At 43.5% G+C, this 26,523-nt stretch overlaps 2 protein-coding genes across 4 annotated transcripts in view; one reads left to right on the forward strand and one right to left on the reverse strand.

Moving 5' to 3' along the window:
- The first annotated feature begins 3,572 nt into the window (after nt 1–3,572).
- Nucleotides 3,573–14,878, forward strand: NIPSNAP3A (nipsnap homolog 3A). Its single transcript, XM_032096850.1, has 6 exons — nt 3,573–3,726; nt 8,026–8,227; nt 11,593–11,754; nt 13,239–13,388; nt 13,765–13,851; nt 13,962–14,878. Exons 1-6 carry the CDS (start codon nt 3,652–3,654, stop codon nt 14,036–14,038), a joined length of 753 nt encoding a protein of 250 aa, XP_031952741.1. The 5' UTR covers nt 3,573–3,651; the 3' UTR covers nt 14,039–14,878.
- Nucleotides 14,879–17,123: 2,245 nt separating this feature from the next.
- Nucleotides 17,124–26,523, reverse strand: part of ABCA1 (ATP binding cassette subfamily A member 1) — a 93,314-nt gene continuing 83,914 nt past the window's right edge. For all 3 annotated transcript variants that reach the window (XM_032095468.1, XM_032095466.1, XM_032095467.1), the window contains exons 40-50: nt 25,086–25,209; nt 24,368–24,497; nt 24,109–24,229; nt 23,872–23,934; nt 23,309–23,415; nt 22,783–22,924; nt 21,532–21,666; nt 21,198–21,301; nt 20,979–21,071; nt 20,554–20,797; nt 17,124–20,350 (exon numbers count right to left, since the gene is read on the reverse strand). In XM_032095468.1, the coding sequence (XP_031951359.1) occupies nt 20,210–20,350; nt 20,554–20,797; nt 20,979–21,071; nt 21,198–21,301; nt 21,532–21,666; nt 22,783–22,924; nt 23,309–23,415; nt 23,872–23,934; nt 24,109–24,229; nt 24,368–24,497; nt 25,086–25,209 (1,404 nt within the window). In that variant the 3' untranslated portion in view covers nt 17,124–20,209. The remainder of the gene's footprint in view (nt 20,351–20,553; nt 20,798–20,978; nt 21,072–21,197; nt 21,302–21,531; nt 21,667–22,782; nt 22,925–23,308; nt 23,416–23,871; nt 23,935–24,108; nt 24,230–24,367; nt 24,498–25,085; nt 25,210–26,523) is intronic.

Raw genomic sequence — 26,523 nt, forward strand, 5'->3', positions numbered from 1 at the left:
ACTAGAGGATATTTACATGTTCTGGCCTACTGGGAACATACCAAGAGGCTGCATTACATTCAGGAATGTTGCCTTGTGTGCATAGCAGGAAACCACTTGTTGCTTGCTCACACAGCAGCAGCTTGAGAGAGAAGAAGGGAAACACTCAGTATGAGAGATTTGTGAAAACCTAATAGCAGAAAGCCTATGTCTAACACACTAAACAAGCCTGTTGCACACCTTTCTCAAGCCTACAAGCAGCACAGCACTATGTAATGGAAACCCTACTGCCACTGAAAGAAAATGCGTGGTGGGTTATACCCTCCTGTACTTTTGAAAACCGCCTTTCTGAGAAAGAAAGGCTGAAAGATTTATAGAGAAATAGAAAAATAGAAGGAAATGTCCTTGTTTTATCATTCATGCAATAGGAAACTGGAAGCTGTGATTTGCAAATGGAAACATCCCCCTCGCTAAGGAGCAGGGTATTGTGCTTTCTCCTTTTCCAAAACTCTGAGTTACTTTCTCTGTGTTTAAGCAAACATCACAAAGGAAGTTTAAGCTGCTTTTGAGAGCATTAAACCTTTTGGTACAGATGGTTACCTTTCTTCTATTGCCACCATCTCACATGGAGTATAAAGCAAATAAAAAACCCCTACCCAGACCTTGCCCACATTCAAAAGACACATACAGATGAGATTAAAAGTGTTTCCTGTTCCATGAGAAAATGAGAATGGATGAAAATGTTTCATGCAGGGAGTACAACGTGCACAAATCACCACCTTACATTTTGCCTCCATGGAGCTTTGGCTTCCAATAGAAAGAAAACTTTTTAATAAACCTCTTGTACTTGGGCAGCTCTGCCAGTCACAGTTGCACAAATTGAACATTGCACATGATTCATCAATTCAGTACCAAACAAAAAACTTCCCATCAAAACCCAAATCCTATTTAGTATGAGTTCTTCCACAAGATCAACACTGTCATCCCCAGATGTTCAGTGCCATCTGTGAGCTGTCTATGAAGCACAGCTCCTGTTCACCATTCTGTGTATTGGTAGACAGACTTTCGAGTGGCAGACAGGAGTTGGAGCTACAATCCTCTCTCTTCACCACTGTCTCTGCCACATCCACATAGAAGTACAGAGATATCCATGGACTTCTAGAAGAATATGAATGAGAAAATACCAGGAAGAATAGCAAACCCAAATTCCAGGCAAAATTGCAGGGCTGAAAGAACAGTCTTCTCAACAAATTTTATCTTAGTCACTTCCTTGACTTACAGTTTTCTCAAATTTACTTGCTGTGTAAAATCATTTGCTGACTCTTGTTTCAGGGAATCATTTCAGGCCTTCACTGAGTTCCAGAGCAGTTTTGTACATTTTAACTCTGCACTGTTTTGAAAAGTTATGCTGAATTATGAAAACCATGTTCACTTTGGTATTCCCTGACTACACAAAAATAAATATAAAATCAAAGCTTCTTCTTGGCTGTTCAGGTAAGCAAAAACAAAACCTGCTTTTTAGGACTACTCACTTCAAATCCTGGCTTGTGTGAACTTTAGTGATGAGAAAGCAAACACAGAGAATGTACAAACAATGAAAATAAAATATTTTTTAAAAATAATATTATTAATATATAATATTATATTCTTAAAAAAGAATATTCCACTATGACATGGTTATGAAGAGCATTACTTCAACAAAACAGTGAGATAAGCAGTGGAGAAGTTTAAATATTTTGGAATTTGCCATCTCATTTCTTGCCTTCAGCTGAAACACAATTTGTTCATAAGTGAAAAAAACCCTCCATGTTAAACCAATTTTAAACTGGCAGCAACTGCGTCAGTAATCACACTTCATGTCATTCTGTGATTATGTGATTCTCTCATAGTAACTCTGAGACTGACTTCATGCCATATTGCAAAAAATCTGTAACAAATGCAACCACTTGGAAAAGAACATATATACACATACACAATGTAGATGCTTCATTCTTTCCACAATATTCTTTTAATGTGTTTGTTAGAACAACTTTTTCTATCTTATTTTAATTTAGACAATCTTTCTTCCTGAATTTGTCTTTAACAAAATGAAAATTTGTTTACTGTAGAAAAAGCATGAAAGCTCCATACACATGAATTCATAATTGCTTTTATCACATTTAATTCCAGGCAGTAATTTGGTGTAGAGGAAGGAATGTGCTCCCCTTATTAAGGGGAATCATAAAAGATGCCTTGTAAATTTAGGTAGTCTTCCATAAAGCATCCTTTGCTAGGACCTGATTTGTCTCCCAAGGTAAAATTCTAGATTACACTGATACCAGAAGAAATGTTATCTTTATATTCATCTTAGCCAACATTTGACCCTGCGAAGATACAGTCTCAGCCACCACGAGATCCCATCCCTTGGTAACTGTGTGGTTGGAAGAAGTATGCAGTTGGGCCCAGAGCTGTAATAGGGTGAGAGTCCTGGTGCTGTGCACCGCTGGGACCTCTGGTTTCACCCTAAAGAACACCACAGAAGAATGCCATGCAACTTTCTTATGGAGGACAACTGCAGATGAAGGATTTGTATCTGCACAATTTGAATTTTGATCCTGCAAAGTTCAGTTCAGTTGGAACAATCTGAAGTTTGATCCTAGGGTGTGGGTGATTTCACTGAGTGATTTGCCCCAGGGCAGCCTGTGACGAACAGGGTCCCAGGTCTCCTCAAGCAGTTAGGATACTTTTTATTGTATTCAGGTGCATGGGCAGAGACACAGATATCACATTTCAGGCACTGATGCCTAGTAATTTAAACGAGCAATTCTCGGCTGTTGCCCCTGGTCACAGATAAGGTAGAGTTAATTTCTTCTCAGTAGCTATTACAGGGCTGTGTTTTGGATTTGGAATAAGAATGGTGTTGATAACACACGGATGTTTTGGTATTTTGTCAAGTCGTGTTTACCCTAAGTCAAGAACTTTTTTTTTTTTTTCCCCTTGTCTCATGCTCTGCCAGGGAGGCGGTGTGCAAAGGAAACTGGGAGGGAGCATGGCCGGGACAGGTGACCCAAACTGGCCAAAGGGATGTTCCGCACCACCGAACGTCATGCCCGGTATATGAACTGGGGGGAGTTACCTGGAAGGGCGGAGGATCTGGTTTCAGGAAGGGGAGGTCTGGCTCAGTCAGTGGGTGGTGAGCAATTGCACTGTGCATCGCTTGTTGTTGTTGCTGTTATTATAATTATTGTATTTTACTTTATTTTCAATTATTAAACTATTCTTATGTCAGCATACAAGTTTTAATTCGATTCTCCTCCCCATTCCACCGATGTGAGGGGATAAGAAAGGGAGGAGCCACGGGAAGTTGAGCGAGCGGCTGCTTCATAGCTAGCTGAGCTTAAAACCACAACAGCTGTGCCTTCACCCTTCCTCGTCCGCCCCCCCCGTCCGTCCAGCCGCGGCTCGGCACGCAGGCGGCGGGGTTGGCTGCAGAGGCGGTGCCAGCGGCCGGCCCGCCCGCGGGAGGGAGGGTTCGCCGCCGCACCGCCCCCCGCACCGCCCCCCGCACCGCCCCCCCGCACCGCCCCCCGTGCCGCCCTCATCGCCGGCCGGCGGCGGCGGGGCAGTGTCTGTGTCTGTGTCTGTGCCTGTGTCTGTGTCTGTGTCTGTGTCTGTGGCCGGGCCGCGCCCGCCATGCTTCCGCCGGCGCTGCTCCGCCGGCCGCTCGCCGCCGCCGCCCGCCTGGCCCTGCCGCGCGCCGGCCCACAGGTAGCGGGGGGCGCAGGCGCGGGGCGGGGGGGGCGAGACCTCCGGGCGGGGCTGTCGCTGTCGCTGTCGCGACACGTCTGTCACGAGGCTGGGCGCGGGCACGAGCGCGCCGAGCGCCGGCCCCGGGCCCTGCCCAGAATCCTGTAGGATCCTTTGGGACCCGACCCCGGATCATGGGATAGATTCGGTTGGGAAAGACTGCTGAGATCAGCCAGTCCAACCCATGCCCGTACACCACCCTGTGAACCAGACCGTGGTTCCAAGTGTCACGTCCAGTCTTTGCTTAAACACCTCGAGGGACGGCGGCTCCACCACCACCCTGGACAGCACTTCTTTCAAGAATTTCATCCTGATATCCAGTCTGAACTTTTCCCGGTACAGCTTGAGACTATGGCCTCTTATCCTGCCAGTGTCCTCGGCGTGTGAGAAGAGCCGATCCCCACCTGGTTGCACCCTCCTTTCAGGCAGTTGCAGAGAGTGATAGGGTCACCCCTGAGCCTCCTTTTCTCCAGGCTAAACACCCCCAGTTTCCTCAGCTCCTCATAAGATTTGTATTCCAGACCCTTCACCAGCTCCGTTGCCCTTCTCTGGAACAGAAGTGGTCCTGCAGTGTCCCAGTATCTGCCTAAGCGCCTGAAAATTTCAGGGCCTTTCTTTCCCCACAAAAATTCGGAGTGCAATGGGTTGCTACTGCAGGCTCACGACTCCATTGGGATCCTGCAGGGCTTTACAACAGCCTCAAGGAGCTGTGACTCATGGCAGCCAGTTTTAGATGTGTCATGCTGCAAAGGGCCATTGAGAAACAAGGCCTTTGGTCTTCACCTTCTGTATTCAACAACCTGAGAGTGCAGCCAGTTGGGGGGTTGAGCTCTTCTCCCAGGTAACAAGTGACAGAATGAGATGAAGTGGCCTGAAGCTGTCTAAACCAGGAGAGGTTTAGATTTGATATTAGAAAAAATTTATTAATGGAAAAGGTTGTGGAGCATTGAAACAAGCTGCCTAGGGAAGTGGTGGAGTCACCATCCCTGGAAGTGTTCGAAAAACAGGTAGATATGTCACTTGAGGATATGGTTTCGTGGTGGACATGGCACACCTGGGTTAGTGGTGGATAGCATGATCCTAAAGTACTTTATAAACTTAAACAATTCTGTTCTGTGGCTTGAGCTGCATGGTGCCCGTGCCTGCAGATTCTTGTGAAATAAGACATGTCCAAAATCCATCCTGCAGCTGCCTCTGTGCAAATATGGGCTAAGGCCAAAGATGTGTTTTGGCCTTAATTTTTCATGTTTTATTTAAGAGGTGAGTAGCTATTGAGGCAGTCGCAAAAGTACACTAAGTTTGGGACTCCCAAAGGGTTTTATCTAATATGAATAGAAAAACAGTTCTTGATCAGCCCTTGGGAAGCAGCCAATAAAGGGCTAGGATGCGGACTTAAGCAATCTTGTGTTGGAATGAATCACTCTTTTCCCAAGTATTGGTATCTTTTTCTTTTTTTGCCAATAATATGTGATTTGCTAATAGTGATATAAGATTTTAAATAGAAAACACAATGCAGTAGTGTGAGCTGGTTGGGTAAGCACAACACAGGCAGATGTTGACATTGCTTCCTCTTTGGTGGCACCTCAACAGCCGTGCTTTTGAATTATGTGTTTAGCCAAATGCATCTTTGTTACAGTGGGGATTCTGTAACACAATGTATCAAACCAGGAGGCCCGTAGAAAGAAGTATATAAGGACAGATTCTTGCTAGATGTTTCAGAGAGATGTTTATTTCTCCAGCCGCATGGCCGGAGCTCTGCTGAGGAACTGTTCCAGTCACGGGATCCGAGGGTCCTTCTGCCCGCGCAGGGAACACAAACCAACCAATGGGAACGAGGCTGAGCAGGGACAGGGAAACCCCGTGTCTGTGCCCTCAGGGCCCCTCTCCCAGGGCTACACGGCAGGGGAGGGACCCCAACACCTCACCCGTTTTATTTTAATAAAAGGAGAATGAAAACAACGGGATAAACATAACAAGAACAGTTTTAAAATAATACAACCCACCCTCCTGAGCCTTTAAATGTCCAGACAGATTCTCTGGAACATCTTAAGGATGACAGAAGGGAGACAGAACTCTCTGAGCATGCTTTGTGGGGAAACTGAGGCAGGAGAGGGTTTAATTTCTTCCCTCCCCCTTTTCATCCCCCTCTCAGCATCGGAGAGGAATTGTAGGGAAAGGGAATTGTATAGGGAAGCCATGGGGTGAAAAACAGATTAGGAATAAACTGGGGATGGGGTAAAGTCAGGAAGGGGTACATATTGGGTATAGGGTAAAAGGGGAAAGTAGGTTGTGGGTAGGGAAGTTGCTGGGATGGATATTGTTTATAATTTTGTGCATAACGGCTGCCTTTGACGGGAATACCCCCAGGCCCAGTAACATTCGCTGCTTGAAAACCCTTCTTTCCTTGCACTATATCAAACTGTACAACTTCCCCATCTCCTACACTTTGCAGGTAATTTTTAGGGTTATTCCTTTTAATGGCAGTTCTATGGATGAATAAATCTTCCCCTGTATCATCTCATGTTACAAATCCATAGTTGTTTTTTACATGGTTCCATTTCACAGTTCCTGTGACTTTCGTTGCTATAACTTCTCCTATCACGTGCTTGTGTATTTGTCGTGGCTGCTGGTCCTGCGTGGTTGCTGCCTCGCCGACTCCAATGTCTCGGCCAGGCCCCCGCGTTGCGGCTGCTCCGCGCTCTCCGAGCGGCGCTGCTCCGGCGTGTCTGGGCTCTGCGCGGCCCCGCGTTGCCATCGCCGCCGGCCCCACGCCCTGCGAGCCGTTCTGCTCCGCCAACTCCACGCTGCTTTGAGTGTGGCCCCATTTCGGCTCGGCGCTGCGCGGCTTCTCGTGTCGCTATGGAAACTGCGGCTTCTCCCTCTATAGGGCTCTCCGAGCTGTATGCTCAGAGCGGCCTGCCACGCCGACCCCCGGTTCCTGGCTGCTTGTGGGGGCCACCTCTCTGTTGCACGTGGCTCACGGCACCCGCGGCGCCTGCGGCATTGCTCCCTCGATCATGGTCGCATGGCAGGGGACCCCAAGACAGGGATGGGGTCCGCGATAAGGCGCGCGCTCCTGAGGGGGCCAGGCACATCCAGTACAGGCACCTCCACTGGCACGGCTGCAGTCATGTGCTCCTGGGATGGCCGCTGCACGGCCACGGGATTAGTATGATCCTCTGCTTTAGGGATAATGGGACCATACAAATGCTCCTCAAGGGCTTCACTGATTACAATTAGTCCTCGGAGAGCTTCTGTCGCTAGTCCATGTTTTGTTTGATCCCTTATCTTATCCCAGATCTCATACCAAAAACACCCATGACTAGTTCCAGGAGGTTCAATATGAAAAAGTATGTCTTGAGAAATATAGAAGAAATTTTTGAAAAGCCAGTTAAAAAAATGTTCTAGATCTCCCAGAACAAACACTTTCTTGTTTTTCTGTTCAAGGATTCCTTTAACTTCTAAATACATTTCTTTCTGTGGCTCAGAGAGCCACATTTCCCACGATTCTTCCATAGTCCAGAGAGAATATCCAAACCAAGGTGAGAAGAGAGAGATCTAGAGTGGTTTTTACTCATGAATTTTCTGTCCTTAGGGATTGGTGTCTTGCCCACAATTCTCCACCATTTGTTACAGCGGGGATTCTGTAACATGATGTATCAAACCAGGAGGCCCGTAGAAAGAAGTATATAAGGACAGATTCTTGCTAGCTGTTTCAGAGGTGTTTATTTCTCCAGCCGCATGGCCGGAGCTCTGCCCAGGAACTGTTCCAGTCACGGGACCAAGGGTCCTTCTACCCGCGCAGGGAACACAAACCAACCCATGGGAACGAGGCTGAGCAGGGGCAGGGAAACCCCGTGTCTGTGCCCTCAGGGCCCCTCTCCCAGGGCTACACGGCAGGGGGAGGAGACCCCGACACATCTTGCTGCTGACTTCCTGAGGAAGGGGTTGAGAAAAGGAAAATGCTGCTTTGTTATGAGCTAATAATTAAACAGATCAGTGCATCAAATAAAAGACACATCAAAGTCTGTTGCATTGCAAAAAGGAGTGGCAGCAAATAATGCACATGGGAACTATTTTCAAAGAACAGTGTCAAAAGGTACTTTTTTTGTAGTGGACATCATGAAATAAGTACCCCTCTCCCAGCCTTCAGTAAAAGATCCTTCTATAGTATTGCATTAATTTAAAAAGTATCAGTCAGAATACAACTTTCTGGCTTGAGAATTATTTTTACTAATTTTTCTTTCTATTTTCTTTCAGATACGCCTTGCTACAGGGCCCAGACAAAATAATGGAATTTTCTATGAAATTCGCACATATGATATTAAGCCAGCGAAGATGAAGGAGTTTTTGGAATTGGCCAACGAGCACTTTCACTTTTGCCCAGCTCGCTCAGAGCTGGTAGGATTCTGGTACACGGACCTGGGAGCACTGAATAAGGTGCTTCACATTTGGAAGTACGGTATGGTCAGCATCCCTTTGCGCTGCTCTGCTCTCTGTGTGTTCCCTGTTTCCTAGGCAAGAAGGTGAGGGGAATGCTTACCTGGCTTTTATTTGTTGCTCTTGTTGTAAGGAGGTGCTCCAAGAACACTTCAGAGCTTGTCAGGACAACTTTGATGTGTTGGGATGAGAAAGTTACAAATGTTCTTGAACAGCAGTCTCTGCTCCTAACAGGTATAATAGAGGAATTGTGGCAGACTGTTTCCTTCGTGGTAAATATTTTTAACTTAGGGCCAGTTCCACAAATGTCTTGAAACTTTCAAAAAGAATGGAAAAAAGGAAATACGCACACATATGCAGTCTGTGTGTGTTTATATGTATGTATAATTGTTCTTGTATTTTAGCTCAGAGTACCAGTCACGAGCATGCAGTTTGCATGCTTAAACTCCTTCTGCAGTGGGCCTGTACTGAGGTAGGAGCCCACTCTGTCGCTGACTTAGGCGAGGGAAGACATGCAAACAATCAATGTGATTGATAATGCAAGCTTCGTTTATTGGTAATCTAGAGGCACTTTATATAGTATTAGTATATATGCTTGTCAGTTCTTGATTGGCTTACAATTATGAGAACACTTTCTTGTTTCTGCTTGATTGGTGTTAGATACAAGACTACATTGGCAAGCTTCTGCCTATATTAGATACATTAATGTTACAGCTTGAGAAATCGGAGTTCTACCTCCTACCTCATGGTCAGTACATCTTGTAAGCACAGTACTACATCCTTAAAACGCCTTTTTTGTTCTCAGGCCTGTTTCTCACGCAGGCTTTTTCTCATGTAGGCATTTGCTTGTACAGCTCTTTTAAAGTTCTGTTTCCCACAGCTTTTCCAATGATCCATGCCGCTGATCCTTTAACCATTTCTCAACACCACTCCACCACATCTGACCTCTCAAGTGAGCAGAGTGATTTTGTTGCAGCTTTAGCCTTGCTAGCAATAGGATTTTTGCAGTATAATCAACTTTTTAAGTTGTTGGAGTTGGTGCTGACATGGAAGGTGCAGGTGAGCCAAAAAAAGCTACAATTACACCAAAAACTAGGTGTAGTGGCTGTGGTTTTTGTGGAGCCCAAGGGAAGTTGATACTTGGGTTATAGAGGAGTGGGAAGGCACACTGGTATAATTCCCCTTGAACACCTGCTGCAGTCCAGGTATATCTTCATGTTGAGCCAATGTGCTCATTAAAGTCCAGGGTGTTCACAGTACCTGTTTAGATTAAAGGATCGCCCCTTTTGTTTTGGAGGGGTGAATCATGGAATCACAGACTGAGAGGATGGTTTGGTTCCTCTCAACCATGTTGCTCAGGGCCCCATCCAGCCTGGCTTCAAACACTTCCAGGTTTTGGGCCTCCACAGCTTCTCTGAGCAATCTGCTGCAGTGGCTCAACATTCTCACAGTGAAGAATTTCTTCATTATATCTAATCTAAATATTGCTCCATCCCAGAAAGTATTTAAGGCCAGGCTAGATGGAGCTCTGAGCAACCTGGTCTAGTGGGAGGTGTCCCTGCACATGACCAGGGGGTTGAAATTAGGTGATGTTTAGAGGTCCCTTCCAAGCCAAACCATTCCATGATTCTATATCTATTCTCTGTCAGTTTAAAGCCATTCCCTCTTGTTCCATCACTACATGCCCTTGTAAAAAGTCCCTCTCCAGCTCTCTTATAGGCTCCCTTTAGGTACTGGAGTGCTGCTGTAAGGTCTCCCTGGAGTCTTTTCTTCTTCAGACTGAATAGCCCAAACTCTTTCAGCCTGTCTTCACAGCAGAGGTGCTTGAGCACTTGGATCATCTTTGTGGCCTCCTCTCTGGTGGAAGAGTGTCAGTCACTCTTCCCTCTTCCACCAAAGCTGTAACCCCATCACAGGAGGCCACCAAATTTGTCAGGCACTGTTTGCCCTTAGTGAAGCCATGTTGGCTCTCACCAACCACCTCATGATCTTCTATGAGCCTTCTCATAGTTTCCAGAAGGATCTGCTCCTTGATTGTGCCAGACACACCGCTGAGACTGACCAAGCTCTAGTTCTGCGGTTCTTCCTTATGTCCCTTTTTAAAAAGGAGCTGCCATAACTTCTCAAATATTATGAAATGTCTCTTAACCACTTCCTCTGCCAGTTTCCTCGGAATGCATGAAAGCATCTCATCGAGTCACATGGACTTGTGCACCTTCATGTTCTTTAGATGGTCTCAAACCTGACTTTTTTCCTACAGCAGGTGGTTCTTCATTCTCCCAGTCTCTGCCTTTGCCTTCTGTGACTTGTGTGGTCTGGCTGGAGCACTTGCCAGTGCAGACCAAGGCAGAAAAGGACACTTGAGTATCTCAGCATTTTTCATCACCTGGGCAGCCATGTCTTCCTTTTCCTTCAAGAGAGGGCTATTCATCTGTCATTATTTTGAGTTCACTTGTAATTTATAAATTGTCCCGCTTCTCAGAACATTTTAGTCTTAGCTATTGCTACTATCTCTAAATTAAAAAGAAATTAATAATCTATGGGAAACTTCTAAAATGCAAAAGCAAGGGAAAACCTATACCTTTTTTTTCCTAACAGTGTTTGACATGTCTAATTGTGGCGGTTTATCTCCCTCCCCCCCACCCCGAGACCACACTGTGATCTGAGAAATGAACAAACTTTACAACATCCTTCCTCCTTGATTCATCAGACCCCTGCTTACATAATTGCTATATTTACCTCTTAATCCCAGGATACTGATTTTTCTTTTGTCATATTGGGAGATGGCTGCATAAATATATTGCTTAAGATGCCACTGCAGCCTAAGGAGTTGAAATTCAGACACTCTTAATTAAGTGGATTTGTTTTTCATTAAGAAAAAAAAAAGAAGAAAAGGTTTAGCTTTTGGGTATTTAACACCTTTTATGTAACTGAACACACAAACATTACTTCTACACTTTTAATGTCACTTTATATAAGCCAAACCACATTTAATTTTTTTTCTTGGTAGGCTATTACTTCTCCTGAATTTTTTTCCACTTCACTTCTGTATCCACTGTGCTTTCTCCAAATCTTTTCCTCTGTAACTATTGTCATCTTTTTTAACAGTAAAATTGCTTAATCTATTTTAACTCCTTTGTAAACTTTCTTGGAAAATTTCATTTGGCTTGAATCCATTTTAAACAGAGAGCTAAAGCAGATTTTAAAGGAAGTTTTGCAGAATTTAAAGGAAACTTACCACATCTGCTACGAACTAATATGATGTCTAAAAATACCAGTTCCAAAATTAGATAAGTGCAGTTTGCCTTCTTGTAATTACACATTTTGATTGAGTCTGATGTGGCATTAAATGCATTTTTTCATGGGTTTTTTTTTCCTTTCTTACAGATAATTTTGCCCACAGAACAGCAGTCCGGCATGCACTAGCCAATGACAAAGACTGGCAGGGAAAATTCATCTCTGTGGTTCGCCCCATGATGGAGAAGCAGCACAATGAGGTTGCTTATCTGGTACCCTGGTGTCAACTTGGGAAGCCTCCAAAAGAAGGGGGTGAGCTTATCATTACTTTTGCTGATAAAAGTTAGCAACACTAACAAAAAATGGCTTAAAGTTTAAACCAGGTATTGCATAGTTTTATGATCCTTTATGTAACAAATGCATGTACATTCACCCATGTGGAAAAGGTGACATAAGACAGATAAGGGACAGAGTTTTTAAGAAGGATTTTACACTAACATACATGAATAATTGACTAGAGTCCTGATCATTAAGGTTGTTAATGGTCGGGATTGTGACTTGCTAAATGAACATGCAAAATGGCAATACCGTAGTATCGGTCAGAGCAGTCATCCCGGACTTCCTTTGTCTATCCATCAGTGGGAGGGTATTTCCTGAATTGTTGTTCTCTTTCACAGAGATTTTCTCTTACCAGTTTGCTTTGATGTTACTGCTTCTTCACATAATAGTTTAAAAGACTCCCTACTTCTTTAAAGATACATTAAAGTCCAACATACTTTGTAACAATCATAGGTTAGGTGTAGAAGTGATGTCCCTATGTATTTTAATTCTCTCTGTAGCAAATTTGATGTTAATAGTATTGATTGTTCCCCAATTTATGAACGCTGGCAGACTTTGTTGCATGAAGTGACAGGGAACAGACCTTGCTTCAGCCCTCAGCACATGTATAGATACAGTAACCTTTGTTCTTTATTTCCTCAGCATTCGGAATTTTATGCTGCTACTGTTGAATTTGAAAGCAGTCCAGTTTTCTCTAAAATCTGGAGAGGTGACTTTCAAACACTGTTGTAGTTTGTCTCCAGCCCATTGCTGGAGAGTGACACCAGACACTCCCAAGTAGCAAGTGTCTGGCTTCCTAGTACTGTGTCAGCAACTGTCATCTGAAGTAACTACCTGAACGGAAAGAAGACAAGTAACTTCTAGCAGGACTGGAGTTTTTTACCAAATTATGCCTTTTCTCTACAAATAAGGGAGATTGCTTGGCACAGCAGAGATGCTAAACTAGTCCTGCTGTGTTGGTTATGCTGTCAGATCTTATTGTGACCAACTGCTAGGAGTCAAAGGGGTTTGTAATGTCATAAACCACTTCAATGCCAGAAAACATCACCAGTCTTAGAAAAGACACCCAGCATTTCTCAAGCAGCCACCCGAATCCCTCAAACAAGTATGAACACTTGTGATATATGCAAAGTAGTCTGAATCTCCCGAAGTTTCCATGCAACATTGACAATTGCTAAGTTGGGCTTTGTGTGAAGCCTTCTGTTCTTCATGGCCCTAGTACTTACATTTACACTTGAACTAACTGCACTTAGTGAGCCTGTGCTCTGGTGAGCCTCTGGAAGCTGTGCATTCTTGTGCATATTAGGAGGAAGGGGCTGTTTCCTGCTGTCCCCAGATGGCAGGGAAACATCATACTGGTTTCACAGCAAATACATTGTGGCCATGACACACTGTTTAAGATCTGGTATATTAATTCGTATTTCCTTCCTTGTGGTAGTGTTTGCCTTTTCTTCTAGGGGTATATGAATGGGTTACTTTCCAGATGAAGCCTGGTGGGCCAGCATTGTGGGGTGAAGCATTTCAAGCTGCAATCAACGCTCACATCAACACAGGATATACCAGGCTGATCGGTGTTTTCCATACAGAATATGGATTACTTAACACAGGTACTCACCAATTTCTGATACAGACTTTGGCATGGGAAGGGGCAGAGGGGCAAGCCCCCATCCTGGATCAGGATTTGCCAGCTTGCTGAAAATGTTGGTGTGGATCACCAAAGTCCTGTAAACAGTCTTTGAACCCAGCTTTGTGTATTGGGTTATAGGCTTAAGCCAGTTGCCACAATCTTAAAACACTCTCAGATCTGACGTTAAAGTCGAACCGTGTAATGGCTCAGTAAAAGATCATCCCACCACTGGCATGCCTGGAGAATTGTTTCTGCTAACTGCAAGGCATGTAACAGATAAATCCAGATTGCTAGGACTAGAACGTGTTGTATTGCAGCGTAATAGTGCTCAGCTGACTTCATTTTTACTTTCTCAGTCCATGTGTTATGGTGGAACGAGAGCCCAGATCACCGGGCAGCAGGCAGACACAGTGCCCATGAAGATGCCAGAGTCGTAGCAGCTGGTAAGACATGATGGATCCAGAGAACTCAACCTGCGATACCTGCGTGCACACTGAGAAAAGTATTACTTTTCACTGGAATACTGTCTTAATTAACATGCATTTCATTTTAGTGCGCGACAGCGTCAGATTCTTGGAGTCCCAGCAAAATGTGCTTCTGATTCCTATGCAATGCTCACCGCTGAAGTAACCTTCTATAGGATGTAACTGACAGCAGAAGAGACAAGATGGAAGTGCTGTCAGCAAGTGGCATGGATCCCCATACCCTCATGAGCTGCGCTGTTCTTCAGTCAACAAAAAATGGATGCAAAATGCTGATCCACTAGCAGTGTAAATCAGCACTCTGATACCAATTGTTAACCAGAAGTTTGTGGTGATGTTCCTACATCTCCAAGAAAAAAAACTTAAGCCATATCATGCCATAAACCATGCTTCACCAATCTTTTGTTTTAATCCCTAAATTCTTCATACTTTTTTGCACAGCTGGATCATTATTAAACCGAGTAAGTTAAGTGCTCTTGTCCAGCATTCCAGCCAGGGATGGCATCATTTTTATAACATACTTTGATGCCTCTTATCATATCTTAGTTATTCCATACAGTTTAAGAAGGAAAGCTTTCACGTGTATCTTACCCAATTATGTTTTAATCAGACTTCTCATTGGGATGGTTTATATTAATTCTGAGCAATGTAAAACATCAGTGCTGCTGGAATTGCACTTAAGTGCAACAGTGGGGCTGATTAGGTAGTGTAACCTAATGAGCTCTGCCATGAACCTTTTTACTTGGTAACTTGTTATGGTTGACTTCAGCTTTTTCCTTTTTTTGTCCATTAAACACTGCCTCAAAACTGTGAGTTACCTACACAAGCTTTGTCTTGGGTATTTTAATATTTGTTTAGGGTGCTAAAGCTGATTAGCTCTTCTTGTTCAATTGTGTCATTGGACTCAACTGATGTACATGTGCTGGCATTCTTTGAAGCACGCTTTGTTAGACTGTTAAAAGCTAAATAAATCAGCATAAAGCATTAATTTTTAGTGTTTGTGGCTCAAGCTCTTACTCTTTTTAAACTATGAAATTATAAATCCCATTCTCCAAGTACAGTACTCATTTTGCAGGTCTTGCCTTTTGGTCAACACCACATTGCTTTAGAACCAGTAAGCTACAGTGAACAGCAGTAGGGCAGAGGACACATGGGCTTGAGAAGTGAAACTTCTATTTTTTGTACAGTGGTACAGAGCACCCTCTACTGCAATTTATAGGTATTGACTGTAAATTGCAGAGTGCTTGGGAGGCTTTTCTACATGTTAATCATGGACCTGCAATGAGCAATGGAGTATTGAAGTATCTTTGTGCTGTTTGCCTAATGATTATTGCTTCTTTAAAGCACATTAAGATCTCACAGAAAGCACTAAAACCAGCTCTAGGCCATTATGCCTGTATCCAAGGTGGGTGGATGGAATGTGGCTGCTGCAGTTAAGGGAGTGTGACAGGTCCCAGCTGCTATACCCATGTCTTCATACACTGCTCCCTCCAAAGCCATGTTTTTAGCATTCTCAGGGTAGAACAAACACGTCTTCAGAGACCCTGTCTTACATTTTACAAATCAACTTTTTAAGGTACAAAGAGCTGATGAACCAGCCTATCATTCAGAACATTGCCTTACAACAGTTCTCTCAAAGGAAAACTTTTTTTAATAACAAAAAATGAGCTGAAAAATGGGGAGAGAGAGTTACGAAGACTTTTTTTTCATTTAAATGCAAGAATTGTTTTACTGGGATTTTTTGTTTCGTTGTTTTACTTTTTTTTAATTAAAACTATTTTCCTTAACACCAGCATTGAAAGTAAAGAACATTCAAGATGTTAGAGGTGTGCTTTATCCTGAGATGCCAGCTAGACACTAGATCAAAACAGAAAACCCAGGAAATTAAGAGGGCTGGGCAATCATCAACCACCTGAAGTTCAACAAGGGAAAGTTCTGGATGCTGCACCTGGGGTAGGGCAACCGTGGGTGCGCAGACAGGCTGGGGAGCAAGATGTTAGAAAGCAGCATGAAAGGGCCCTGGGGGTCCTGGTCAGTGGCAAGTTGAACATGAGTCAGCAGTGCCCTGGCAGCCAGGAGGGCCAACCCTGTCCTGGGATGCATCAGGCACAACATCACCAGCCAGGCAAGGGAGGGGATTGTCCCGCTCTGCTCTGCACTGGGGAAGCCTCACCTCGAGTGCTGGGGGCAGTTTTGGGCGCCACAATATTAAAAAGATACAAAGTCATTAGAGAGGGTCAACAAAGATGATGAAGGGCCCTGAAGGGAAGCTAAATGAGGCGCATCTGAGGTCCCTTGGTTTGTTCAGCCTGGAGGAGACTGAAGGGAGACCTCATTGCAGTTCCTCGTGAGAGGAAGAGGAGGGGCAGACACTGAGCTCTTCTCTCTGGCACCCAAGTAACAGAACCTGAGGGAATGGCATGAATTTGTGTCAGGGGAGGTTTAGGTTGGATATTACAAAAAGGATCTTCACCCAGAGGGTGGTTGGACACTGGAACAGGCTCCCCAGGGAAGGTGTCACAGCACCAGCCTGACAGAGTTCAAGAAGTGTTTGGACAATGCTCCCAGGCACATGGTGTGACTGTTGGGAATGATGATGTGCAGGGCCAGGAATTGGACCTGATGATCCTTTAGGCTCCCTTCCAACTCAGCATATTCTGTGATTCTGTGAAATTTTAATTGGCTTCTTATCTCAGGATGAATTTTCCTGATGAGTGTAACTTCAAGAATTGGTTGGATACTGGAACTTGGTTGATAGTGGTATTATAAGGCAGTAGTAGACAACATTTTAGTATCAGTTTTTCCTTGAGCAATCACATCATTATTCTGCTTTCATTTGTAAACTGCTGTTCAAAATCAACTGAGTGTATAGGGTGTTTTTATCAAGGAGGAGCAATCAGCAACTTACATCTCTGTAATAAAAATTCAAAGGCAGGTACTTGAGTTGGGATTTAAACATCCAGAGAAGTTTGTTGCTTTGCAGTTGGATATGACAGTTAACCAATCACTTGCTAGAGACCTTTTTGTTTACTAACTTCAGAAGTTTAACCTAGCACTTACCTTTTTAACTTGCACCTCCTCATTTACCTGAAAATAGTATATCTACTCCATACTAATTTTCAGAGCTACTGAAATCTTATGCAAAGTTCCCAACAAAATAAAACCAGTCAAAACAAAAGTTTCTAGCAGCACTCCTCAAAATAAAAAATGCAAAAATTACACTTGTGAAGACCCATGGTGCTACAACAGCTTTATTTTTTACTTAATACAAGGCAATTAGAGTGCCTTTTAATACTTCACATAACAGATATTAGCAAATACAAATATATATACTTTTTTTTTTGCTTTTAATGAAAATGTCCATTTAAGGATTTAACTTAGAAATTTCAGTTGTGAAATCTTTCTAGATTTTTGCAAAGTTAACAGATATTCCAGTGCAAAAATAGATCCCATTACAGATAGCATAAAGTGCTTGGAACAAAGGACCAACTATAATTCAGGAGGGAAAGATAAGCACAAAGTGGTTGTTTAACCATGGGGAAAATATAACTCCTTACTGAAATACAAATGTACTACAAAGAGGGATGCAACATGTCAATAGTACTGAAATTTAAAATAAGTTAACACCTCAGTGCAGTTTCATTATCAAGAGTGGTTCATATAATGTGTGACTCTAGAGTGATTTTTCCCCAACACATACTTGAATGAGTAAAACTTAGTGGCTGTCTGAACAAATTCCATGACAAATCTTCATGCCAGTGTTGCATTATGTTGTCTGTTCAGTACAACCAATGCAGATCAGAGCTGTGTAGTAGTTTGGTTAATATCCACATTTACTGCAACATTTTGTCACAGATAGCAGGCCCTGTAAGCATGACAGTCATGGGGCAATAGAAGTCGAGAATCTTTTTGGTGGGCTAAGGAAAGCATATGACCATGTAACTGTTGTTTCCGGATACACAAGTAATTTAAATGAGCAGTTACCAAGAGCAAACCACAGCCCTTTCAGGACCAAACCTGAATCCTCCTAGAACTCGTTCTAGCTCTACACGCACTAGTTTGGTGCAGTGCAAAATTTTAGCCCTTCATTTCAGTTATTTAATGCTGATTTGTAATAGTGACTTTTAGTGGTGGGAAGCCTCCAGTACATGCTACTTGTTTCAGTGATACCGCAACATACTTGTGGCAGCCTATTCTGGAGTAGTCATGGCTGTAGGTCTGCTGTTTCTGCACCTGGAACTCTGGTGTACTCATCACCCTGTAACTCATCCCCATAGAGTGACGATGCCATAAAGGTAATAACAAAGCATGTTTTAAGTGAGGTATACCAATCCCCTTTACACTCCTTTTCTCAATCCCCTAAGCAATGAATTATACAGATAAAAAAAAAGTATGAAAAAGGCACTTCAGCAGAGCCTGTAGTAAGCTCTTACTTTACCTCAAGGCAGGACACAGAGGGACAAGGAACTTCTTTTAACTGTGTTTTAAAAATGTTGAGTTGGTCAGTGTTACCAAGTATACTTGGAAATATGTAATCAATCTTCTTCAGGCTCATGCCAGCCTTTTCAGTGTTTGCTGTGCTACTAGGGTCATTCACAGAAGAAAATGGTCCATGATTGATCCATGAAGTAGCATCAAAACTAGTGCAGAACCTGTGTGAGTATTTAAGGCAGAGGCATGACATACAGGAACAGCTCAGGAACTGCACTTGTGTTCAAACCACATTACTGAACCAATTTCCAAATGCAAAAGCAACACAGAGGGGCCCTAAAAGCACACTGTCCCATGACTGTTGCACAATGTGAACAAGAATGGGTTGTTCTTACTATATAATTTCCCCTCTAGTATGAGTCTGGCTTCGTAAGACTTGAAAAATTGACTGATGAACTGTAGCACTATTATTTTGAACTCTTTTTTTTTCAGGGGGATTTTTACTGAAACAGTTGTTTGTCACATGTATAATAAGGGTGTTATTCTCCAATTAGGGATCACCTAATGACTGAAACTACACTGCACAACAGAAGCAGAAACTTACACATTAATGTTACACCGGTTTCCAGACAGGAAAATTTTAGGTGAACAACTTGGAGTTGTTTGCAGATAGCAGCTGATTGCTAGAATCTGGAACATGGTCAGATCATGAATGCAGCTATCCACCACATGGATAGAAAGAGAGCATAGTATTACAGGCATAATATAAAGAAATACTGTGGCTACAAAGATCAACTGAAAGCATTTTCAATCCCTAATTATGCTACCTACCTATTTAAAGTCATAAATAATACTGTTTAAAAAAAAAAAAATCTACATCTCGTTTCTAGTTTTATCTGGCAAAGCCAGGAACAGCAACATGCTTGTGCTAAGCAGTAATTCCAGATGATGGGTACCTTTCTGGTGCAAAGCAGGGGTTAAAGAGCAGATATTACAAATCTGAGTGACAGTTCATGATTTAGAATTTGCTCTTGGCATTAGCAGCTTGTACAACTACTGAGTTTGCTGCTGTGGTCCAAACCCTAGGTCTGCTTCTCACCCACCTCCTCCTACTAGACATTCATGCAGCTGCAACAGTACCTCAAAGGAGCAGGAAAGTACTTAACTGCACAAACACCTAGTCAGAATATGTTGTTGATTGTGATGCTGGTGGGACAATCATGCATTTGGAGGGTTCACAGTTCTGCGTATCACCACTTGCTGATTTATGGTTATGATGGCCTGTCTTGCCATCCCACCTGCACAGTACTGCTTTGTGGCCTCAGATCTGTCACCATCAACCTACACCAGTCTAGAGAAAACCAGCTGGTCACGTAAGTTTTCACAACCTAGGGCTACAACACTGGTGGTGACTTTCTTGCCATTGACTGTTTCGGTGCATTCATTGCCAGCAATGGATATAGCACCAGCACATTCCCACTCCTGACATGAATGTTCTAAAGACTAAAACACGCATGTCTAAAATACCTGTAAATAACCACTGGCCATGATTCCTCAATGAATTATTTTAGCAACCCTAATACAAACATACTGTACAGAACAAGATACAGTATGGTTGAAAGCCCACAGCATCTCGTAGGTGCTTTACCACAGCTTCAGAGTTATACTGTAATGAGCTAAGTTCAAGTCTTTCACTTGAGAACAGTACAAGACGACTCCATGAGGCACTGCCCCTGTAAAGGAATTGTTTTCATTGCATTGAATTGCATTGCATTGAATGGTTACCAGTAGAGTGTCCAGTTGCTTTTTCTCTAGCTTCTTTGGGAGTATCCTATCCCATGGAAAAGGAAGTTTGCATTCTGCTCATCATTTCTTTGAAGAAATTGGCTCACACACAACTTTCTTTTACCTTCTCATCTTGCAGGAAGGAGTTAAGGATTGCAATGTCTACCACAGTCTGGTTTTTATGCAGTGACAGGTCCTTAGTATGGTCGTCGTCACTTTGGTCCTTAGCAAAATTTACAAAAACCTGCAAGAAAAAAGGCCATGTCACATACCACCATAGTATTTCATTAATTCATGGCATTTTAAGCACTGGGTATCCTGAAATAGTCATGCGATTCAGTACTCTCCTTTTTATAAATGCCCTTTTAAGACAGGTCAATTAAATTGGTGGATTTACTCCTACATCTGCAAAAGGAGCTTTTGGCATCCAGGCTACTACAAACTTACTTGGTCAAGTGTGGTCTGAGAAACGGAGTAGTCTTCTATGTGGAGTCTCTTTTTGTTCTGGGAGAGAATACTGAATATTTTGGCCAGGGAGGATGGTGAAGAGGGAAGTTGGTACTGCAGCATATTCCGATGTTTTTCCTTCAGGACGCTTCCAGGGAAGGCATGCCCAAAGAACTCCTCAACAGGCTTCAGGTCTGGGTTTGCCCCTGCAATTCTCACCACTATGGTGTAACCGTCTCCAAACCTGCAAACAAAAATGTCAGCACAAGAGTTAAGTGCTTCTGAAATACAAGTGAGGCTAAAAATCAAGCAGCATTTCCCATAGTCAGAATAGCAATGGAAATGCGGCATGAGGAACTAAGCCTAACTACATCTCCATAAAAATGCAAGCAACTCTCTGGTGTAAGTGAAAAGGAAACACCTACCTGTTCTTTAGATGCTGGACACTGCCCAGGCACCTAAATCGCCCATTGACCATTATTGCCATTCGAGTGCACAGGGCTTCACATTCTTCCATGCTGCAGGTAGAAATAACTTCATTAGTACTGCAAACAGCATTGAAGGGCAGAGCAGAAAGGCTAAGCTTAGCATCCAGCCCTGGCAGATGTCAAAGCCATGTATGACACAAGTGGGCTGCTACTTACCTATGAGATGTGAGCACCACCGATCTCCCCTCCTTGATTACACTCAGAGCACAGTTCCACAAGAAACGACGTGCTTTGGGATCCATCCCTGTTGTTGGCTCATCCTGCAAAATGTACACAAAAAACCGATGACACTGCTACATTCTACTGGCAAATACCTCATCTTTGAAATTACCTGTCCATTCTGATTATGGAAGCATTGAAAAGAAGCACGTTTGACTCATTTTCTAAAATGAGAAAATAATTTATGCTCCAGATTTTAAATTAGTCTTCATTTGAACTTGTTTTTCTGTTTTACAAGAAAAACACTGATGAGCAAAGGTTGCAGACTCACCAGGAACACCACAGGTGGCCCTCCAATGAGGGCAATGGCTGTGGAAAGCTTGCGTCTGTTCCCTCCACTGTAATTCCCAGCATATTTTTCTCCATATTTCACAAGGCCCAGTTTCCGAATTGCCCACTCGCCAACCTATGACAGACAGCACAACACCACCTTGAGTCAAGCATAGCAACGTCTACACGGAGAGATTTTTCTTACAAGCTTTGGCTTCAAAAGCAGCTTTCAGAAGGGCCATTCATCTGAGGATCTAATGTGGCATGGATATGGGTTGTGAAACACCCTGTGCACCTCTTGATCAGGATATACATAACCCTGTCCCCTGAGAAGGGAGGCCTGAAAAACCAAATGGCTGCTGCTTATCAGCCAGTGGGCATGAGCTCAACATCAGCTGAGCCACATTACCCAACAGTCTAATGCTCTCAGCAGCACCAGCTTCTGCGAGCTTTCCTATTCCTGCGGGCTTAAAGCAGAGACATGGATACTACTGACACACAGCAATCACACTGTGGTGCATCTTAGCCCTTTGGATAGGTGGAATCTGGTTTGTTACTCAGTAGTATCCCTAATGGTGCCAACAGGCAGGCATTGTTGCCCTGCAGACTAAAATGTGTTATGGTGGGGAAGAGATTCAGCTACTACTTAAATCACACCCAGAAACAGGTCCCCTTTTTATATGGAGCTGGTGAGAACATCATGTGGAAGAACTTGGCAGCTATCTTAGAGGAGCTTGCAGGTTTCATCCATCATGTCTACCCTCACAGAAGGATACAAGCTCCTTGGACATACCCTAGATATCATCTACCTGCAGCACCCGGGTGTCATTCAGTAAAAACCGTTAATTCCAGGAAACAGAACTGAGAAGGGTGCTGCATGGTACTGGCAGCTGTCATCAATTGCCTAAAGACTATCATTTTAACCTCATGTTAACACTTGGCACCAGGTGAGGTTCTGGATAACCTACAGCCCTTAAATTCTTAAAGGAATAAAGTTGTTTAGTGGAGAAGAGCATTCACTATGAGAACATAGGACCTAAATTATCTGCCCTTCCATTTAGTACACTTTTCCAGGCAACACTGAAAAAACATGGCAGCTCTTGGGTTGCCCTGAAGGAAAGGAGGGCAGATTTCACCATACAGTATCTTCAACAGCCTCATATCATGGCATTACATGAGTTGCAGGGAGGGTGCATGCAAGCAAGAACTTTTGAGCTGGTCGCTGGGGTGGGTCCCATGGTATTTCATTTACCTTGCAGACTTCTTTCTCTGGAACACCTCTCAGGAGTGCAAAGAACTCCAGGTGCTCTCGCCCTGTCAGCAGTTCATTAACAGCATCAAACTGTGGGCAGTAGCCCATGTTCTGATGGACTTCTTGGATGTTGGACAAGATACTGTAAAAGAAAAAACCTTTGCTAGGATTTAATGAGCACATGCTGTTATTTTAGATGTTAAAACAGTGTGAAACTGTGTTTCTGGAATCACTGATCTAGCAAAAATACAGGATCCTAAGTCCATCTTGATCAAGTTCTTATCTCTCTCCCTTTTCCCCTTCTTTTTTTAAAAAAGGGACATTTAAATGTGGAAGAGCTGTTACTCAGAAATGACTAACAGACTAAATCAGCTTTCCTAAGCCACCAAATTACTTTACCAGAGTTGAACAAGGGCTGAAACAGATGCCAGAAGTGGTAACAAGAAAAGTGGAAGAGAGTTTTGATGTGGGAAAAAAGCTGTTAAAACTGGAGGAGAAAGCAGAGAAAAGATGCATTGTCTTTCACCTGTTTCCTTTGAGGAAAGCTTCTCCTCCTGTCACATCTGTATCTCCAGTTAGCATCTTAAAAGTGGATGACTTGCCAGCACCATTTACTCCCAGGAGTCCAAAGCACTGGGGATATAAATGAGCACAGTGTATTTGAGAACAGGATCCAGCTGCATCATTTTCAGCACTGACAAGACGGGAAGAAGCAAACTTGACCCTCAGGACATCTAGAGGGACTCAAGTCCATTTTCAGGGAAAAAAAAAATTCTGGGCTTTTATTTTAAGTATAAACCCTTAGGCTGGGAAGATGAAAGAACTGTGGTGTTGCCTTGGTACACTGTCACCACAGTTTATGTGTGCCAAACCTTGCATGCTGGAGTTTGGTCTCTAGGCCCAGACACTTGAGTTAAATATCTTCTTCAAAGAAAGACACACACAGAATCAGAAACTGCTTCAGCTTCTAATTTCCTCTGGTGTAATTTGAACATTCATCTGCTTTTGATCTTACTCTACCCTGTGCTGTCTTGTGGCTCTTAAATACTGCAGTAATAGCAAAACAATGCATTAGACAAATACGCTTACCTCTCCAGGGGGGATTCCAACACAGATCCTATCAACTGCTGGTTTTCTCTTCATTCTGTAAATCTGAAACCGTAAGAAAAAAGAATGAGAAGGACGATGTCAAAGAATTCTAATTAGAGCCGTACATATTCAATGCTCCCAACTCAATCCAGTTTTGACCCCACTGAATTCCTCTGATAAGGCACAGTGAACTGCATAGTTTTGTGTTAAGAAGTACAAATGCAGAAGTTCTGTCACCTTGGTTAGCTCCTTGATTTCCAAAATGTCACTCTGTCCTCCTCCACTAATTATCCTCTGCCTCTCTCTGGTTACATCCTCATCTTCATCATTCACAGGAGGCAGCTTAGCATAGACAGGCCTGAAAAAAGCAACATGATAAAAGCCTTAGCAGAAGATGACAGGGCCTTCACAGGTAATATTCTCCCCATTTCATAGGTGACATGTGACACCAATGAAAACTTCACCTGCCTGTAGCAGTGCAGAGAGGACAACCTACCTGGGTTTGATGAAGAACCTGTACTGGATGAGCACTGTGATGAGAAAAAAGACAACGCCCTCTACTGCCATGGCAAAGAGATTCCTTCCCACCAGGTCCCATGACAGAGGGGACACAAAACGATCCTCTCCTGCCAAAATGAGATTAAAGGCACAATCACTTTTCCAGAGCAAGGGCAGCAGGCTAACATTTCTTCCAGCAAAGCTCACCAAGTTGGGCACTGGGACAACTGGTGATCAGCCAGTTGCAGGAGGGAAGGGTTAGACCACACAAGGGGCTAGCTGTAACTGCAGGCACATTTCTTACTGTAGCAAAGCTGGGACTCAGGCCCAGAGACATCAGTCTGCCAAAGAGCTAGTCCACCTTTCCAAAAGGTTAGTGAAGCACAGAAAGACTATGACTCAGACCTGGCATCTGCACGCCAGAAAAAAAAATATCCATCTTGAACCTCAGCCACTCCTTACACTAGGCCTAATGATCACCACACAATTGCCTTTATGCATATTTATTTATTGCTCTTAACACTCTTTGGATCTATCTACCAGTTTCTCTTAATAACTTAAAGTGGAAGGCTATGAAGACTTGCCATGTTTGATCAGATCTGTGCTGCAAATTGTGCACTTTCAGTTCCTGAAAGGTTAGAGGAGCTCATCTGGAGCAGACTAGAGATTTCTCTGTTCCTCAGGCCATTGTCTCTGTGATACACAATTTCACTTACCAAATCTCTCCAGAGCATCAGCCATAGCCTGGTTTTTCACCATGTCAATGAGTCCCCGCCCCAGGCAGAAGTGGGGGAAGATGAGGAAGACAGACTTCAGGATGTCATTGATGTCCTTCAGCTTCTGTTAAGAAAAAATCAAGTGCCCGTGAGCCAGCTGAGCTGAAAGCAGCCACCACTGCCCAAGGGTGATCCATGTTGTCATTGACCTCACTGTCCCTTCCCCAACACTTCAACCCCACAAAAATTCAAGGATTAGAAATGTTCCCCCAAAAGCCAGGGCCCTGGCTCCTCTGGATAGTCAGTGTTGTTGTGCTGCTCATGATGCTATTAACACAAGCAAACCGCAACCGAAGTTTTTTTCCAAATGCTCACAGTCTAAAAGGCAGTGTCTGCAAACAATGAAATGCAAAAAGGCTACAGGCTGAGGACAAGGGAAGTTGAGCTTGCTCAGTCTGATTATGTCAGTGGCTGTAGGGAGCTCCTCCCTATCCCATATTGGAAGCTCTAATACTTTTGCTTTGTCTTCCAGTTGGCTTAGCCCATGGATTAAACTGACAGAAGCCTGAGTTCCTGTTCTGCCAGGTACTCATCTTTGAGCATGTACTCATTTTTACTGAACTAGAACTGGCTTTGTAACAAAAGGAACCATCACCAAGGACTGTGTCCTTATGCCCACAGGAATAGGTACAATCAACAAGTAACTCCCATGGTGTCTCCTGAGCCTCCTCCCGCAAGGAACACTTCACACCAGTGTGGGTCAAACAGTGCTTGCTAAGACATCTTGTGTTGTATACAAGCATGAGAGGAATTTGTACCTTTCCTAGGAAGCATCTGGTGTTGAAAAACTGAAGTGTGTAAGCTCCCCAACATAGCTAGAGAGGTATCTACAACAGGAGGCAAATTTGAGGGCAACTAAATGGTTGGGTGATTAAATGGCCTTAGTAGATGGAAAATGCCCTTCATTAAGAACATACAAGAAATTCCATTTGAACATTAGAAAATTATTTTTTTTGTTGGTTTTTTTTTGACCCTAAGAATGACTGAGAAGTGGAAAAGGTTTTCTAGAGAGACTGTGGAGTCTCCTACTGGAAATGTTAAAATCTGATGGGCCTGAGGAACCTGCTTGTAGCGCTTTGACATTGGTCCCCCACTACCAAAAACCAGGCCATGCAAACCCAATACACTGCTGTAGCTGATCCTGCTCAGAGGTTGGACTAGACAATCTCAGGAGGTCCTTTCCCCACCTTAACTACTCTGTAAGCATTTCTAAAGGGGCCTTTAACCCATTTCCACCAGAACCTGTGTTTAAACTGCGGCTGAAGCTAATGGGTACAGGCCAGGACATAGGTTTTCTGGAGAGCTGGCTGCTAAAGGCAACATGGAACCAACATGAAACTACATTGTAGCAGCACAAGACAGGGAGGAGCCTCTGGAA

The sequence above is a fragment of the Corvus moneduloides genome, chromosome Z, assembly GCF_009650955.1.
Source record: "Corvus moneduloides isolate bCorMon1 chromosome Z, bCorMon1.pri, whole genome shotgun sequence".
NCBI classification, from domain to species: domain Eukaryota; kingdom Metazoa; phylum Chordata; class Aves; order Passeriformes; family Corvidae; genus Corvus; species Corvus moneduloides.